Source organism: Micromonas commoda, chromosome 1 (genome assembly GCF_000090985.2).
Source record: "Micromonas commoda chromosome 1, complete sequence".
NCBI lineage: Eukaryota > Viridiplantae > Chlorophyta > Mamiellophyceae > Mamiellales > Mamiellaceae > Micromonas > Micromonas commoda.
In genome coordinates, this window is record NC_013038.1 from 484,041 (window position 1) to 501,528 (window position 17,488).

The 17,488-nt window shown below is 47.4% G+C and overlaps 5 protein-coding genes and 1 pseudogene across 7 annotated transcripts; 3 read left to right on the top strand and 3 right to left on the bottom strand.

Annotated features, from left to right (window-relative positions):
• Positions 1-780: 780 nt before the first annotated feature.
• On the bottom strand, positions 781-2,590 carry MICPUN_113915 (predicted protein; the record flags this gene model as incomplete). 2 transcript variants are annotated; one of them, XM_002507463.1, is made up of 2 exons in its annotated part: positions 781-2,335; positions 2,544-2,590. In XM_002507463.1, 2 exons carry the CDS (start codon positions 2,588-2,590, stop codon positions 889-891), a joined length of 1,494 nt encoding a protein of 497 aa, XP_002507509.1. The 2 variants fall into 2 exon arrangements, with proteins under 2 accessions (XP_002507509.1, XP_002507510.1); XM_002507464.1 differs by having other exon boundaries at positions 889-2,335.
• TNR2 lies at positions 1,299-2,947 on the top strand (annotated as a pseudogene; the record flags this gene model as incomplete). Its single annotated transcript has 1 exon — positions 1,299-2,947. A coding segment is annotated over one exon (1,649 nt), but the record flags the coding sequence as incomplete, so codon positions are not given.
• Positions 2,948-5,335: 2,388 nt separating this feature from the next.
• MICPUN_112726 (predicted protein) lies at positions 5,336-6,363 on the top strand. The gene is made up of 2 exons (XM_002507066.1): positions 5,336-5,496; positions 5,702-6,363. Exons 1-2 carry the CDS (start codon positions 5,371-5,373, stop codon positions 6,176-6,178), a joined length of 603 nt encoding a protein of 200 aa, XP_002507112.1. The 5' UTR covers positions 5,336-5,370; the 3' UTR covers positions 6,179-6,363.
• A 486-nt stretch (positions 6,364-6,849) lies between these two features.
• Positions 6,850-10,388, bottom strand: Nii (nadh-nitrite reductase; the record flags this gene model as incomplete). Its single annotated transcript, XM_002507465.1, has 6 exons — positions 6,850-7,789; positions 7,883-8,070; positions 8,192-8,698; positions 8,808-9,998; positions 10,120-10,221; positions 10,323-10,388. 6 exons carry the CDS (start codon positions 10,386-10,388, stop codon positions 6,850-6,852), a joined length of 2,994 nt encoding a protein of 997 aa, XP_002507511.1.
• A 1,636-nt stretch (positions 10,389-12,024) lies between these two features.
• Positions 12,025-16,649, bottom strand: Nia (nitrate reductase apoenzyme; the record flags this gene model as incomplete). Its single annotated transcript, XM_002507466.1, has 3 exons — positions 12,025-16,200; positions 16,328-16,428; positions 16,532-16,649. 3 exons carry the CDS (start codon positions 16,647-16,649, stop codon positions 13,501-13,503), a joined length of 2,919 nt encoding a protein of 972 aa, XP_002507512.1. The 3' UTR covers positions 12,025-13,500.
• On the top strand, positions 12,202-13,514 carry NAR1 (formate-nitrite transporter family; the record flags this gene model as incomplete). The annotated part of the gene is made up of 2 exons (XM_002507067.1): positions 12,202-12,531; positions 12,639-13,514. 2 exons carry the CDS (start codon positions 12,202-12,204, stop codon positions 13,389-13,391), a joined length of 1,083 nt encoding a protein of 360 aa, XP_002507113.1. The 3' UTR covers positions 13,392-13,514.
• Positions 16,650-17,488: the final 839 nt, after the last annotated feature.

Here is a 17,488-nt window from a genome sequence, read left to right on the forward strand (position 1 = left end):
AATGCATGCATTCATACATGGAATAGAATATGGATATTTGTATCATAATAGACTATCATAAAAAGTATCATAAAAATTTACCACAAGGCCACAGCGCCATAAAAATTTACCACATCAGCGCCTTGTTCTCCAAGCTGCCGTCTCCACTAAATCTTAAGCTCTAAATCATCCTCAAGACATGCGCAAACGGACTTGTGTCACCTTTCATGGAACACGCGATCGCAGAGAACGAGATTGATTGATCAGGTCAGCAGAACCTTTGTATCCTGAATCACCCACATTGAACGCCAGCGAGGCTCAGTTCTTTCTGTTGTAGACGAACACAACGCTAAACTACCCAACTCATTTCATATATCTCATTCTACCAGCAATATTTCTTTCTTGGTTATGATCATGTTTTACCAAGGCGTGTTTTATTTATCCAGTTGGGGTACTGGTAAAGTTAGGATGACTCCTCTGTTCCTTATTCCTGCCTACCTGCAGCTGTGCAAACTGACTGGTATTTAAGCAACGGGTTAATAACTGCTGAAATTGTATTTCAGCGACAGAGGTGTCATCCTGCTATCGACGCCCTCTTAAGCTCGCAGAATATCTAATGACATGATCGAGTGCGAATACATAATGGGGCATAGGAATTCAGAAGCGTCTTGAAACGGCGTTCAAAGGATCCGGTATTGGCACTCGCTCGTAGAACTATGTTATTGCAGGCGCAGATTGTGCCCAAGCCCTCAACTTTATGAGATGTTGAAAAACAACAATTTGCTTCTTTCCGCGAGAACTAAAAGAATCACAGGACGGGTCTACAGTCATCTTAAAAACATGCTTTCTACTCATCCCATCCAACAATGATTGGTCCTCATTCAGCGAGAAGACTTTGTTATGAAACATCTAGACCTTCGCCTCGCTTGACTCCACTGGTCGCATGCTAGGAGCACGCTCCTGATAAGAGTTCTGGCAGAATTTCTGCACGGAAAGGGCGAGGCCCTCCTTGATCTCCTCCTCGTTGAATTCTCTCGCGATGTAGTAATCCTCCTCGGAGACGTTGGGATCCCCAGGGAAGAACATGGAACCCCACATCGGGAAATGGATGGGGACGACGAGCAGCGTGACGCCGATGATAGTGAATCCCATGTACATGATGCCTTCGTAGACAGCGATTGATGAGGACGTGAAAAAAAGTGCCATGCAGATGGTGGATCCCGCGTTGCCGCCAGCTCCGATGTAGCCTGACACGACGCCGAGAGCGCGACGCGTGATGTATGGAACAATACCGTACGAAGCACCCTCGGAGGCCTGCACGCAAATGGAGAAAAGCACCATGAACAGAATGGTGGTCGCGAGGCTGTCCTTTGCGAGAGCCATGAAGACGCAAAGAATACCCTCGAGCGTCTGCACGACCCAGAGAGTCCAAAGTCGGCCGCGCATTCCGAATTTGACCGACATGTAGTCAGACATCAAACCACCGACGGATCGGGCAAAGATGTTCATGAGGCCATAGCAAGAAGCGAGGGTACCAGCCGTGACAAGATCAAGCTCGAACTGATCATACAGGTACGATGCCACGATGTTGTTCATAGTGAGCTCGACACCGAAGCAGAAACCATACGTCGCAACCATGCACCACATGCGGTAGTTAGTGATTCCGAGGTACTGGGTCGTGGCAGCAGACTTCTTCTCGAGCTGTCCAGAGGTGTGAAGGAACTTGAAGTTGCCGTCAGGAAGATCCTGGCCGATAAACATCACAGCGACGCCCATGATGGTGTGGAGAAGGCCGGGCACTAGGTAAGCCCATCGCCACGCGGAAAAGATGCGTCCCTCAGTCGCCGAAGTCATGCCACGGAAGATCAGAGGCATCAGAAACTGAGTCACGCCGCCGCCAAGGTTGCCCCATCCAGCAGCAGTGGCATTAGCGAGACCAACACACTTGCCGTTAAACATGCACGACATCCAGAACTGGCAGGCCACGAACGTGGCGAGGCCGAGCCCGATTCCCATGCGGCAAATGAGGAAGCCGGCGGCGGATGTGACGTAGGACATGCAGAAGCAGAACGGGGCAGAGAGCAGCAGAACGATGGACAGGCCGTACCTGGGCCCGACGACGTCACAGACGGAGCCCATGAGGACGCGTGCGCCGATCGTACCGGTCACGGCGGCGAGGCCGGCGGATCCGAGGTTAGGCTTTGTGAGTTCGAGGTCTTCTCTGATGATGGCGATCATGGGCGCCGCAGCGAAAGTCGACACGAAAGACACAAAGAAGCCCATCCAGGACATGTGGAAGGACGCATGGTGAGGGAAGTTGAAGGAGAAGATATTGAGGCTCTTCGCCTTGTTTTCGCTGCGGAAGGTAATCACATATCGGAGAGATTCGGTTAAGCAGGAACGCTCATGGACGATGCATCAAAGACGACACGGGCGAAGTCGCGGGCAACGAATGCGGCCCAGCGGACAAGCGCAAGGCTCGCGTTCGGGTCCGAATCGGCCCTGATGGGCGCGGAGAACGCCGGAACATCGCGAAGGAAACGCGTGCAATGCATGGGGCGTACCTATCCACAGGGATGCTAAATTTCGATTCCGCGAGGTCAGCGGACATGGCGGCCGATTTTCCTTGGGCGTGGAACTCCTGGGTGGACGCGTCAAAGAAAGTGATTCCGGGTCAACCCAGCCTGCCTGCTCTAGCTTTTAGTTCCGATGGAGCATCCGTACAAATTCTCAACCATGCACATGTGTATTATTGGTGGGTAAACTTTTACTTTATTTTACCTGATGAACATATCACTTCATTCGTACATATGTACGTGGTTATCATACATATTAACATATATTATGTGGGACTATCAATAATTCAAACAAGTAAACGTCGATGCTAGTAGATAGACTAATAATATTCTATCCTTCATTCATCCGGCGATGGTAGACGTCGAAGTTGACCGATGTATCGATGAAAATTCGGCTTCAAACCATAAATAAGTAGCCCTTCTCAATGCGTCTTTCACCGAGGCTTCACCGAAGCTTCATCGAGACTCGTCCCAAATCAGCCTCCCGAACCGAACGTTCCTGTTCATCAGTCTCACAGGGAGGCTATTCCACGAATCCTCGTCAGTTCATATTCTTTCGCCCTTTATTACTACTAGCTAGTAGCTAGCTATCTAGCTAGCTAGCTAGAGCTACTAGCTAGCTAGCTATAGCTACGAAGGTAGTAGCCAGTAGCTCTATATATATAATAGCTACTAGCTAGTAGCTAAGATAGCTATAGCTAGCTACTAGCTAGCTAGCTAGCTAGCTAGCTAGCTAGTAGCTAGCTTTTACCTTAACCCTAACCCTAAACTCTAGCTACTACATAAATTCATTGTGAGCAAGCGAACGATATGGTATATATAAAAATACCTTCGTTCGTCCGAAAGTTTACATACGATACCACCTACCTTCTGTATATATAGTCTATGTTATTTTATAGCTTCGTAATAACGATGGTACAGTGACTTAGTCACAATTATCTGACAGGAATGTTAGTCAGGCTGACTAAATACTTAGTCTGTATGAACATATAGAGTACGTACGAAGGTACAGCTACTCCGTCCAGTGCCTATCTCTGAGAACGGATATCCGTTTAACGGATTTTCAAAACGGATCGTGCATGTATGGTGACCGGTCGAATCAACTAGAGCTAGTCTAGTAGTTATGATTTGAAAACGTAGATAAGTCGAAGGTACTGCAATCTAATAACTGGAGACTACGAATGAGGGTGATGGTATACTGTATGTATTTATTAGATATCTAAATAAATGATGAGCTAAATAATACTGCTGGTTAAAAATATACTTGCTACTCACATGCAGAGTCAGTTCATTCCAATTTTCCATGGGCTCCGGAACCACAGAAACGTGGTCCCGACATTTCGTGAGAGAACCAAAAGGATCTCCGCCTTCTGCCGTGCCCTTTCGTGGCCCAAAACGAATTTGGGATATAAAATACGGGTACTCGACCTTTCGGAATCGCTTGCGTATATATGTACATACGAAACGTTATTTCCGTACGGGTGGAAACCGTATAAATATGGAAGGAAATGACGAATCGACTCTTGTGGAATTCATCAAGATAAAAAAACAGCCGAAAGAACAACAATTTTCTGCTTTGTTGTTGTGTCCGGGACACAAAGAGGCGAAAAATTGACGACAAGTTCTGAGAGGGTCGACCGGGACCGAGCGACGGAAGAAATTTGACACAGACTAAAAGGCACTCTTGAAACAAACACTGCAAGTACCTTCGAAGGTAATAAAGGGCGAAAGAATATGAACTGACGAGATGCTATGGTGACTTAGTCACAATTATCTGACAGGAATGTTAGTCAGATAGAGCAAGTATCACGCCGGGCGGGGTGAGAGAGAACCACGAATACACACATGATGACTTCGAAATTTACGCCTTGGGCGCGCTACGCAAAAACTCGAAATTCACAAGTTCTGTCTTTGTTGCCTGGTGAAGTAGACCCTCGATGTCGAGCCAGGCAGCTCGCGAATCGAACGCGTCGGAATTTGGTGTGTTGCGCGCGCAGAATATCTTCGTAGAAATAGACCATGCCATTACGAGTTGATTGGTTAGGGTTTAGGGGTTCAGGGTTAAGTTAAGCGTTACGTACGTAGCTTTCATATGTTTACAATAATTGTTTGCTTCTGATACCTGTGCGCGTCTGTGGGGAAGTGACTTCGGAGTGTATTTGCCTTTACAACACATACGAAGCTAACGGTCGAAGGTAATAAATACGAAGGTACGAAGCAAGGTAGAACACAGTCACGTCAGAGTATGGTATTTTTATATACTAGTCTATTGTTTCGCTGATTCTTTCCTGCTGGATTAATCACCTGTTGCAGGATCGTGACTGTGTCAGTAACACATTCACGCATACTGTACGAAACTTAAGGTACATATGGTCGAAAGATCGTTCGTCGTAAAATATTTACCTTCGAAGGTAAATATGATGTGTCGAATGAAAAATAAATAACATTAACGCAACGAACGAAAAGCTATTTATTACGAAGGTATGGATACCTTCGTACATACGTACGAATGAAGGTACCCCTTCGTACCTTCTTCGTACGAAAGTACGAACGAAGGTATACATAGACTATATATATGTAACGAACGAAATGATGAACTTCGAATACGAAGGTATTCTATGATATACTAAATAAGGTACCTTCGGATCGTGATTATCGTTAAAATGAATTTTATTTGGTTTTTCTTATTCTGCATGTCCGTCTGTCAGGCGGTTTTCCACTTCGAAACAGTATGAGGTGAAGTGAAATTTTGTGGTAGAAGGTCCACACTCTCCTGAGACACAACATCGCGACATCGCCAGGCAAAACTAATCGGATGGCTCGCACGCTGACAATCGCCGCAATCCTTGCGCTCGCCATCACCGGGGCTTCTGCGTCCGCCCTGTATTCCACCACACCTCAAGTTGACGGGAAAGTTTACATCGAGGGAACTTGCAGTAAGGTGAGTGCGTCTCCGCGGTTCGTCTTCTGCGAGGCGCCGTAACTTTATCATTCGAACCCGCGCCCGGGCCGCATTAGTCAACAACTATGCACCTGCGGCGCGGTTGAGTGCTGCGCTGGACACACTGCCTCGCTGCCATGTCTTCGGGACTAGCCACCTCGTACCGCGACTTCTTACCGCGAACCTGTCATCCCGATACGCGCAGACACTGACCGGTGGCGCGGATTCCATCACGGTCAAGTGGAGCGATTTCACTGAACCCGCGGATACGATCGCCATTAAGTTGTGCTTCCACAAAGACAAGATCGTGGATCGACCTTGGCGTAAGTTCAACGACAACATCAACAAGAATAAGCAGTGCTGGCAGACAGCTAAGCTGGCAAAGTTCCTGAAGGAGGGCATCGTTTATGATTCCTCAGGCTCAGGCAGCGAACTCATCGAGCTACCCATGAACACCGCCCCGTCGACCTACTCTGTCCAGGTTCTTAGCCAGGCCGGTGGCACTTACAAGCAGTGGGGCGATTCCAAGACGTATACTCAGACCGCTGACAAGTGTGCTCACGTCACAACCGCCATCTACGAAAACCAGCCCTCCACTCTTGTCGGAACCCAAGCGTTTTTCACCGTATTTTCCATCGTCGTCCTCATTGTCTCGTACACCTACGATCGCTCGAAGAATTAGGAGAACGTTGTGACGTGGAAATCATGTTCTGCATTTTTGAGCCTCTCGCGAGCAACGAGAGGTTGTCCCGGCTCTTGTCCTGGAAACAAGATTTTTAAAGGGGCGGAGTGCGACGGGCACCGTTTCAGCTCTAGCGCACTTGACTCTAGCGAACCATGTAATTCAGCAGTAGTCGCCGTCCCATTCTTTTGTAAAGATACGTGGCGTACTTTTGCTCGAATAGTCTGCGCCAAGTCCTTGAATTGTCCCACTTCTTCACAAACAAACGCGCGCGAGGCGATGACATACTGAATTATATCGCGATGATCACTTCTGCCATCTTCAGGTTCATTATTGAAGATAATACCGTTACACTATTCTGGGATTTGGCCTTCAGGGTGAATATGTCTGGGTAACACGAGTTGGGCTATGCCGCATGCTTCGGCGCTGCAAATGTCTGCCATGACTAGCCGTCCTAGCTAGTTACTGCCTCCACGTTAGACAGCAGCCTTAAGCTACCAGCTCTTTGCTGGCTAGAAGCCAAGCCACATCGCTGTCAGCTCGACGCTTTTGGGACCAGCTCGAGATAATCGGATGTATCAGCGTTCCATTACATTACTATGGTCTAGCGTAAAACACAGATGTATTGAAATCAAGGCCTACCGACAGAACGCATGCAGGATTTTTGTGCATCAAAACTCGATCCAAGAGCTTTCTGTGAAACCAAGGGATTTCAGCGAAGGTTTAATTCCCTTCTCCAACATTTGAGGCGGACCACACATTAAAACCTGTGTTTCATTGCGAGCCGTAGGAAGACACGCTTTTATCATGTCCACGTCAACGAGACCTACTAGACCATCCCATGGTCCTCCTCCTGCACTATCCACGGTGTAGCGAATTTGCAAATTTGGGTGCTGACTGGCAAGGCTATCAAGTTCATGCTTCAAAAGGATGTCTGAGGGTGTCTTATTCGCATACAACAAAGTGACGCGAGTTGTGTCACCGACATCTTTGAAAATCTGGCGAATAACCTGAAGCATTGGGGTAATCCCCGTACCTCCACACACCATGACGACATTGTTGATACCAGAGCGAACATCTACATCCGTGGTTGCTGGATTGTAAATAGAAAATTGCCCACGGTCGGTGTATGTGACGTTCCCGAGGGGACCCTCAAAAGTCATGGTCTCATTCGGCGCTAGCGAGTCGAGTTTTTGACTCATGGCACCGTCCTGATATATCTTTATACAGAAGTCGACATACCCAACGTCATCATCAGAGGATATCGGGGTATACGGGCGAGATACCACAGTTCCCGAATCATCTGTAAAAGCGATGGAAACGTGTTGGCCTACAGGTAGACCGAGTATGTGGCTTTCTGTTGGCAATGCAAAACGGAATATTCGGGTATCGGAGCTAATGTCGACTTTTGAGATGAGCTTGAGTTCGACAGTACTGCCTGCACCTTGCAAAGCGACCATGGCATCCGATGGATACTCTTTGACTGGACGGGAAGAAGCTGGATCTTTTGAATCCTTCAGAGCTTCAAACTTCGATTTCGGCGCGGAACACGATGGGCACACAAAGTCCTCTGATTGAGTCATAAATGCTTGGCTCTCTTGATAAATATATCTGTTTTACGGAGTAGAAAAATCAGAACGAACAATGTCTTGCGAAGTTCTCGAAAGACAGGGCAGGATGCTTCAAATCAAAGAGGTTGCGTACCCGCAACTTGTACAGATGTGCGTTGCCTTCCCGAGTGCTTTCGGGATTCCTTTAGTGTACTGAGCCGATTTGTTGATTTTCCAGCGATCCGCGTGACGAGGATTTTCTGAAGGAACAGCCTTTCGGACAGCCCCAAACTTTTCAATGCATAAATCCTCTAGGACCGGCAGAAGTTCACTGCACGCCACCTGTGTAAGAGATGTGAAAGGGACTAAGTTTAGTACTGCGCAAGGCGCTTGAAATAAGTCGGTTTTGCATGGACGGTCAAGACATGCGAAACATGTGATAATGACTTTGATTGTTGTATACCTTTTCAACCTCGGGGTGTTCTTTGAGATGCCCACCAGGGCCGACAGTCCCTCCAACAAATATATTGACGCCGTCTACCATGCCTTTTTCTCCACTCGGGTTTTTGACTTGACAACCCATCAAACCGATGTCTGCGACCTGCACGGGTGCACACGAATTAGGGCAACCGGTCCAGATCATTCTAATGTCTCCCTTTGGGAAATCGAGGATTGATTCCAGATGTTCGGCGGCAGCGAACGCCTGCTTTTTCGTCTCGATTTGTGCAAACCCACAGAATTGGTTTCCGGTGCATGCCACCATGCCAGAAACGACTTTACCAGGAAAAGGCGAATAACGTTGCAGCAGCGGTTCAGCAAGAAGCGAATCTACCTTCTCCTTTGGGACGTTTGGGATTATGAAGTTTTGCTCAACTGTGAGACGTATTTCACCTGAGCCATAGATATCTGCCAGATCTGCCATGTCTTGCATGTCATCGGCCTGCAGGCGTCCTCCAGGCACGCATATGCCCTGATGGAAAGGTCAAACGAATGCAAGATTTATCCCCTGCTGGCACTGAAGACAAAATGAGCAAAAAAATGAAACAGACTGAGCATAACGACACTTCAACAGCCCTTACCACCCAGCATAAACCATTTTGTTTCTGCTCATGCACTCCGAGATAGGATCGCCGAGAGACCGAAGTGTCGATGAGATCATCCTCAGAAGCGCATGCCATGCTTTGGGAAGGCATTCGGCTGGCAACCTCTGCGCGGAATTTATCAATGCCCATTTCTTCTATGAGCCACATCATTCGGCACTTTTGGCGGTTACCTCTGTGTCCGTAGTCCCGGAACGTAGTGATGACTGCCGCGGTTGCTTCCACAACTTCTGATGCGGGTACCCATGCATCCAACGGGATCGCCTCTGCTGCACGAGCAGAACTGATAAATCCTCCAACAAGGATGTTGAATCCAACCACACCTTCGCGAAGAGCAGGAATGAATGCAAGATCATTAATATCGGGATGTTCATAGAAGTCCGGTCCACCGACAACACAAACATTCCATTTCCGGCCCAGGTTGGCGATGTCAGAGTTGCCGCGACCACCGCCAGAAACATAGTCTTGTATGGCCCGAGTGAATGGACGAGTATCAATAATTTCGTGTGGATCAAAACCAGCAAGCGGATTCCCAGTTGCATTACGCACGTTATCAAGGCCAGATTGTAACGAGCACATGCCGTGATCCATGACGCCCTGAATGATTCCCGGCGCATTTTTCAACTCGATGCCTCGAAGTTGAAAGTTCTGTCGGGTTGTAATATCTGCGCAACCGTCCTCGCCGCACGACTTCACGATCGAGGCAAGATAGCGAGTCTGTTTGGATGTCACTACTCCATTCGGGATCTTCAGCCGCATCATATAGCGACCATAGTGGCCTTTACGTCTATGGAACAAACCGGCCCATTTCGGGCGCTGGTCGACTTCGTCTGCACCATTTGCCTCGTCCCACTCTTTGAAGTTGACAGCTGACGCTTCAGCCATTTCTTCGAGGCCTCCGAGGTGGATTAACTCCTTCATTGGATCTTTTTCGAGTTTCAGACGCTCAAACGGATTTGTCGGCTTTCTATATTCTTCCTTCACAACGTAGTATCCGTCTTGATCTTTGTAGACGTGCGAATCGGCTCGCACAACGTCAGGGATATTGTATTCAGAAAGGGTATTTTTGTTGTACTCAGCGAGGGTCTCCATCCTATCAGGGCCAGGTAAAGCTCTGCCTTGGGCTACACCATCGGGTCGAGCGATTACACTAATCCTGACACAGCGTTTCTGCGCAGTTACAATCGGAATTGGGCTGTGTTAGTTTGATTACTAGGAGTTCCACGAGTCCTGCCGGGGAACCTCGACTTTTATGGTTGTCACGCCAGAGGGCTCTTGTTCTCCGGCTTACCGTGCTGCTGGCGCGCGCCCCGGTAGCAGCTGACGGGGTCCTACTAGTCCAAAGCTGCACGGCATCATTACGCAAAACATGAGTGGGGTGTTTGATTTCTGCCTACAAAGTTGGAAAGTACCCAAGTTAGAAGAAACGCGCGCGATGGGGACGTGCTTAGTAGGACGACTTCTGCGGAGGTGACAGGCGATGACAGGACGCACCTGCGGGTTGAAGCTGAGGTGCCGCCCGCGTGGAATCGTGTTAGGTAGAAGGTTCGTGGATTGCATTTCCTTTCTCCGATGTGATCGCGAGGTTAGTGTGGCCTCGCGTCAAGTTCAGCGAGGCTGAGCGCGAGGGGTTGCGGGACCTTGTCGTTCGGCCTCCGAAACTCGTACTACCAGCACTACAAGTTTTTAGTACGGAGATATCCACGCACGTGGTTCGCATCTTGCGTGTTAAAATGGCATTGTGACACATTTGACCGCCGGCGATCTTCATTCGTTCTTACCTTCGTACATTACATATCTTCTTCGAAGAAGGTAATAAAAAAGCGCGGATCTGTATGTCGGGACAAAGAAAATTATTGAAGAAAGGGTAATATACATAATAATATATGAAGGTCCCGATCGAGGCACTGAGCGAGGTATTGTCTGACTTTATTCGTTCGTGCGTGCGTGACATGATATCGACGCAGTGACCATTTCGAATGCAATAATAATAGATCGATTTCATTCGTTCCTTGATTGGCAAAAGTTGATTGGCCAAAAGTTACTTACTTCGAACGAAGGGACTTTTATTCTTGTCGTCACATTTATGAGGCCCCTGGTAGCTGGGGGTTGGGTTGACGGACGATAGATGGACGTACGTAAAAGATCTATCGATACCTTATTATTTATTTATTTATTTGCTCATTGCTTCATTATTCGTACTGTAACATACATGTATAAGCAAATAAATATCTTCGATTCGTTCTTCGTGACGCGTTATGTAGGCATTATCATATTTTACCTTATATTATTAGAATAATAATACAAACTCTCAGGGGTCGAACGGATAGTCAGGGTCGTGGATGTGATCTGATGAGGGGATCCGTCCCCAGGTGCATAGCCTACGACCGACGTGAGCGCAGTGCCGATGGCGCCTTTTTCGCCGCGGATGCAGACGTACGTGAGACGTGCGCCTCGAGCAGACTCTCGGACTGACGAACACGCACAGGTGATAGGACTGTACAAATATTATTAATCACATGAAAGATAAATAGTCGTCTTAACTACAACTGCCGACATTAATTCGCACACGCACATCATATATAGCTAAACGAACCTTTTAGCAAGTTAAAATGGAAGACGTTCACGATGTATATGGAACGAATAGATCGTTGTTCCTGGTTGACGATACCAGGTGAATCCGGATAATATGTATGGAATAATGATTGAATAATGTATGTAGACGAATAGATCTGGTTCCTGGATGACGATACCAGGTCTGTGTGACATTTTTGCAAGTTCCGTGACTAGTCTATGCTATGTACGAATTGCTTGCTTGGGTGGAAGAAGAAGATTTTTACCTACGTATATATCATGCAATTCAAGATTATTGCTCATATATGTATATATGTACTAGTCTAGTCTAATAAAATATGCTACTGTATGTTGAAGATACTTTATTTTATCATAATACAACTATAAAATACATACGTACATACATGGTCTACATATATATACGGAGAACAAATAATAAAGGTTTTTTATATATCTTCATTCATAAAATGTAGACTATATGGTATTTATGGTATACTTTGATATTCTAATAATAAGATATATCTATTACTAGCTACTACTTATTAGCTACTACTAGCTACTACGTACTTGCTAGCGAAGCTTGATTTAATAATTGTAATAAAAATGGAGTTGCTCTATTTATTTCCGAGTTTATTTGCTCTATTATTATTAAGATCACGAACGAACGAAGATATAGATATTATACATACACATATGTGCATATCATCATATTATGTACGTACACTTTACAAATAAATCTAACAGATACGAACGAGGGTACCTCGCTCGCTCCATCTGTTGGACTGTATGTGTTTATTTGATGTCTACGTACGTACGTTATTTAGCGGCGAAAAAGTGCTTCGAGGGTCTGAGTGACAGAAACACACCAAGGAGGCGCACGGCCGCATCTAAGTGCTGCCATACACCCGCCATGACAGCCGCTACGCATTTCGTCATGACAAGTGGCGGATGCGGAGGTGCTCACATCACGAAGCGCCGATACCCTGCGCGCCCTTCTGCCATGTCGCCCGGAAGACTGCGTACAGCACCGAAGACGCCAGTGAACGTCGCGTCCAGAAGAAAGTGTCTTACCGTGGTTGCAAATGTGGTTCCGCAGGGAGATGCACTTCCACCGCCTGCTGTATTCAATGTGAGTCGTTCGGTCTCGACTAAGTGGCCTTATTCACATGACGCGCTCGTAAAACTGGATTAGAGCCTTGTCTGATTTACCGACTGCTTTGCTCCTCACTCACGCAGGCCGTTCTTGCCACTGCAGAAAAAAAAGCGGCACAGGATCTCAGCACTACTCTCGTCCTCGGTTTCTCGGCCGGTGCTCTCATCGGCATTGGCGCCTTGCTCATGTCGTGCGTCGGCGCGTCTTCTCCTGCACTCGCCACGGCAAATCCTGGGCTGTGCAATTTTCTTAAAGGTGCAGTCGGCCTCCCAGCTGGACTCACGCTCGTGATCCTCACTGGTGCTGAACTATTCACTGGAAATGTCATGACAATGTTTTCTGGTCTTCTGGCAAAGAGAATTGAAGCCGGGGCACTTTTCCGTAATTGGCTTCTTTCATATGCTGGCAACTTCATCGGTTCCATCGTTATGGCATACTTGGCTTTCGGTGCCAAAACTGCCTCTGCTCCAGCGGCGAAAGCAGCAGTAGTCGGCATCGCCACTTCTAAAGTATCTCTTTCTTTCGGCGTTGCGTTGTGCAAGGGGATCTTATGCAACTGGCTCGTTTGTCTTGCCGTGTGGGGCACGATGGCTTCCACATCTGTTGCTGGCAAAGTCCTTGCCATTTTCTGGCCCATAACTGCTTTTGTCACCCTGGGTTTTGAACACTCTGTCGCAAACATGTTCTTGATACCCCACGGTATGCTCAATGGCGCGCAAATTACCGTGAAAGATATGATGTTGAACAATATCTTGCCCGTTACCCTCGGGAATGTGATCTCCGCCGTGATTTTTGTGGCCGGCTTGCACTTCTGGGCATACGGTCGTCAGAACTAGTAGTATCTCTCTCTGTCGCGTGTGAGCACACCGATGTTGTTAATCGTCAGTGTACGCAAAATTCACGTGAATGGTGTTCGTACATCTCACTTAAGATTTTAAAAAAAAATTAATATTGGATGATGTTTTCGTTCTCGTACCCTAGTTCTTTCAGGGCGGGTATGCATGTGTCTTCTTCAAGAGACGGGGGTCCACAGAGAAGTGCGACAGTTTTTGATTGAGCCCGCGAGTCGTGTGCAGGGAAACAATAATCCTCTATCATCTTTTTGTTGACTCGTCCAATTGATCCCGGCCAGTGTTCGTCTCCTTTGCTCACGGTATAATGGACACTAAACCTGTCCGGATTTTCCCTCTGCAGTCGATCAAGAGTATATTTAAGCAGGATATCTTTTGTAGTTTTGTTTGCGAACAAAAACTTTATTTGAGTCTTATCAGCAGGATTTGCGAGGACCGCAACAATCATCTGCAACATCGGAGCAACCCCCGTCCCGCCACCTATCATGGTCATCTTGTCGATGATATGTTCATTCTTATCAACAAGCAGCCTCCCACATCCAGCATATTTAATGTGGCCCATGGGGCCTTTAACCTCAACTACGTCGCCAACATTCACAGCATTGAGATACTGTGTCAGCTGGCCTCCCTCAGGAAAGTTTGGATGGTCGTTCGGAAAATAAATCTTTATGACGAACTCAACGGCCCCTAGTGTTCCATTTAGCGATGAGGGTGTATACGCTCGCATTACTTTCTTACCATTCCGATCACCACGTAAATACAGATGATATCCAACCGGCAGTCCACATTGGTGACCTTCTGACTCAAGCTTTAGGCGGAGGAGGATCGTGTCGTGCGAAAGCGGGACCTTGGCATCGCAAACGAGAGGGATCCATTTTTTGGGGTCAAGAGCAATGGGGGCATCTCCGGCATCACGCTGCGCACCATCCCACATTCGATCAAAAGCTTCTGCTTCTGCAGCCTCGCCAACGAGGGTTTCCCCGTACATTTCAGGATGTGCCAAGGCGAATTGCAGGAGATTGACCGGACCAGTGGTTAGAGCTACGCGCGAGGCTGGTGTGGATGAAGAAACGTTCTTTGAGTTGTCTACATCTTTCTCAGAGATGGACACTGCAGCAGGATTGTCCCTGGGATCAAGATAGCCGATTGCGAATGCTTCCAACTGCTTCCAAGCCTTCGCTGAGTGAACGGCTTCAAAGTCTTCGGTGGCATCTGTTCCCGCGTTCATTGTTATCGATGCGTTGCCACCTGGATGGTGGCCTTCACTGATGTACCTGTTCACATCATACACCCTATCTTTAATTAGTATCCATGCGTCTTCTTCTGAATCATGTTCTTCGATTTCTTGCATCCTGTACAGTTTAGCTCCGGGTGGAGGGGGAGTGTAATGCTGTTTCTGTAGCACGGGACTAACGGAGGACATGCTCGACAGTGATTGGGTTGCATCCGGGAGGATAAGAGGATTGAACTCGCGAGCTACGTTCGCAAATTCCAGGCGTGCTCTGTCCACCGTTAATTTTGGTGTTTTGGTGAACATCACCGCATGACCGCCGGAAATAGAACCCATCCAACCGCCTGGTAGGGATCCGGGCTCTGCGGGATGATCAAAGGAAATCTTATCCGAGTCGATTTCGTTCACTCTGATCTTAAAATAATGATTATTACCCACGCCACTTGTATTCCACGTGAGATCACTTGGCTGAGTGTTATTCGATTCATCCCATGCGCGGCACATCAGATAGTGTACTCCATTTAAATCGCGTCGCGGAATGTCGTGTGTCCAATAGGCCCAACACCACTGTTTTCCGTACTTTGTTGTAGGACAGGGATGGTAGTGTCTTGCAAGTCTCCAGGTTTGGCCGTTATCCAGGGAAACCTCAACTCTGATGATGGAACGACCACCACCTGAGTAGGCGTAACCCTTCATTGTAAAGTTACGGTCAGAGATCTCTATGGTATCTCCGTGCGCGGGACAACTGATGACGGAATTGATGTTAAGTTCATTGAATGTATACTCTGGGCGGTTCCACCAACCCTCGCGTTCAGCTAACTCAGAGTTAATATGCGAAGGAAGGATTCGGTTTTCTCTGAGGTGATAAAAGTTTGTCGAAGGCCCAGGGGTGACTTCTATTTTCGTGAGCCATTTGACCATTCTTCCACCGATAAAACCGGGAATGATGACGCGAACTGGATAGCCATGATCAGGTCGCAACTTCTCGCCATTCTGCGCATACGCAATTATCACATCATGTGAGGGGTCAAGAGCTCTAGACAGAGGGATGCACGTGCCGTAAGATCCATCGACACCTCCAGAAAGCTCCCCAGAAGGGCCGGAAAAGCAAACAAATTGTCTTTCTGGGGTCACCTTGGTCACCCCAGCGATGCGAAGAACATCTCGAAGGGGAACTCCAGTCCAGATAGTGTTACTGATCGCGCCGGCTCCCCAGTTGAAACCATTAGTCTGTTCCAACATGTTTTGCTCTTTTCCACGATTAGCAGCAGAGACCATCAATATTGGAAGTGAAACAGAGTGCATTCGTTTAAGATCGTCCATTGTGAAGTCACGCCTCTTGTTGACGTTTCCACATACTTGTATGCGGTGTGAGCTCCAATCAAGGTTTGGAACCGCACCGTGGTTTCTAACAAAGTGAAGAGCCACCGGGGTAATTGCTCCGCAGTTGATGAGTTCCGTGAGATTTGGTTCGCAATTCAAAGGGAACGTGCCCGTCAGTCGGATCAAGCCACAATACCTCGGGATCATGTAATCTGGCGTGTTGAGATCTCTTCGATCCGCCTGCAAAGCAGAGCAGAGAGCGGAAGTGAGGCAAGGCGAGGGGCTTGCTTATTCATGAGGAGGCATGTGGAGGTTTCCAAGAATTCAACGCAAACGATGACACATCGGGCATCGAATGCGCGCGCACCTTGAGATTGGAATCATACTTTATAAGACTCGTCCTGTTGCCTTTGCATGACGCAAGCAAACTTAGGAAGTCGTCTGCACTTATTGGAAGTGAATTTGAACCTGTGAAAAGTGCAGTTTTTAGCAAAGTCCCTGCTGCGCGGAACTATCACCTCGAATGTCCCACAACGCCGGGTTCAAAAGGTGCAGTCCCTAGTTGAGCTACCTGTGGAATAGCTTCCGTCTTTTTTCTCGGAATCGGCACGTTGGAGCACCTTTCTTAGCATTGCCACCACAAACGCCCCCTGGCCGATGAAGCTAAGTGTTTCACTGATGTTATCCATCGGTTGACCGTTTCCGCGCATTTCCGGCACAAAAAAAGGGACGCGTTGTCGGCGGGGAAATCAAGGGATCTTGGTCTGCTTCTTGGTTATTTTATTCGCTGCTCCGATCTAACGGAAGCGAGAGTCTTCGCTGCTGTTGCGGATAAAGCTGCGGCCCGTCGTCGCGGTCGAAACCTTGACGAAAGAGGGAGCGTATCACCGTGTTAATTTCCGAGGTCCCTTTGAGGGTACGAACGAAGGTATTTTTATCTCCGAAACACATTTCAGCCTCGAAACGTGCGAAGCTTATTTTTTTTTACCTTCATTCGTACCTTCGTACATATATATACCATGAGGGTATTTTACTATTCCATGCAGCTATTCTGCAAGGATATATTATTAATATTGAAGATAATTAGCACTAACATGGATACGTATATTTTTTGTTTGATAAAATTAATGAACAACTAACACATACAGGGACCTTCGGAGGTACCTTCGAAGGTAACAATTATGCTGGTAATCACAAATATATTCGAGTAAATAAAATTAGTCTATTCATAAAATTCAATAAACCGGCGCATGATATATTATTTCCATGCATGGCTGTGATAGTATGCATGAATTCGTATTGTCCATCACCTCGCATGCATATACACATTTCGTCCACTACTCAATTATTTATCCGTACGTGGAGACGAAGGACGAAGAGACAATGACGACAAACGACCAATCCGGACACTCTCGTCGTGCCGTCAAAAAATGCCTGGTACGTTCGTTAGTTGCTGAGTTAATAAACAGAACATTCTCCCTATTGTTGACTTTCGGTCGGCAGTGGAGTTGCCATACGATCATCGGTC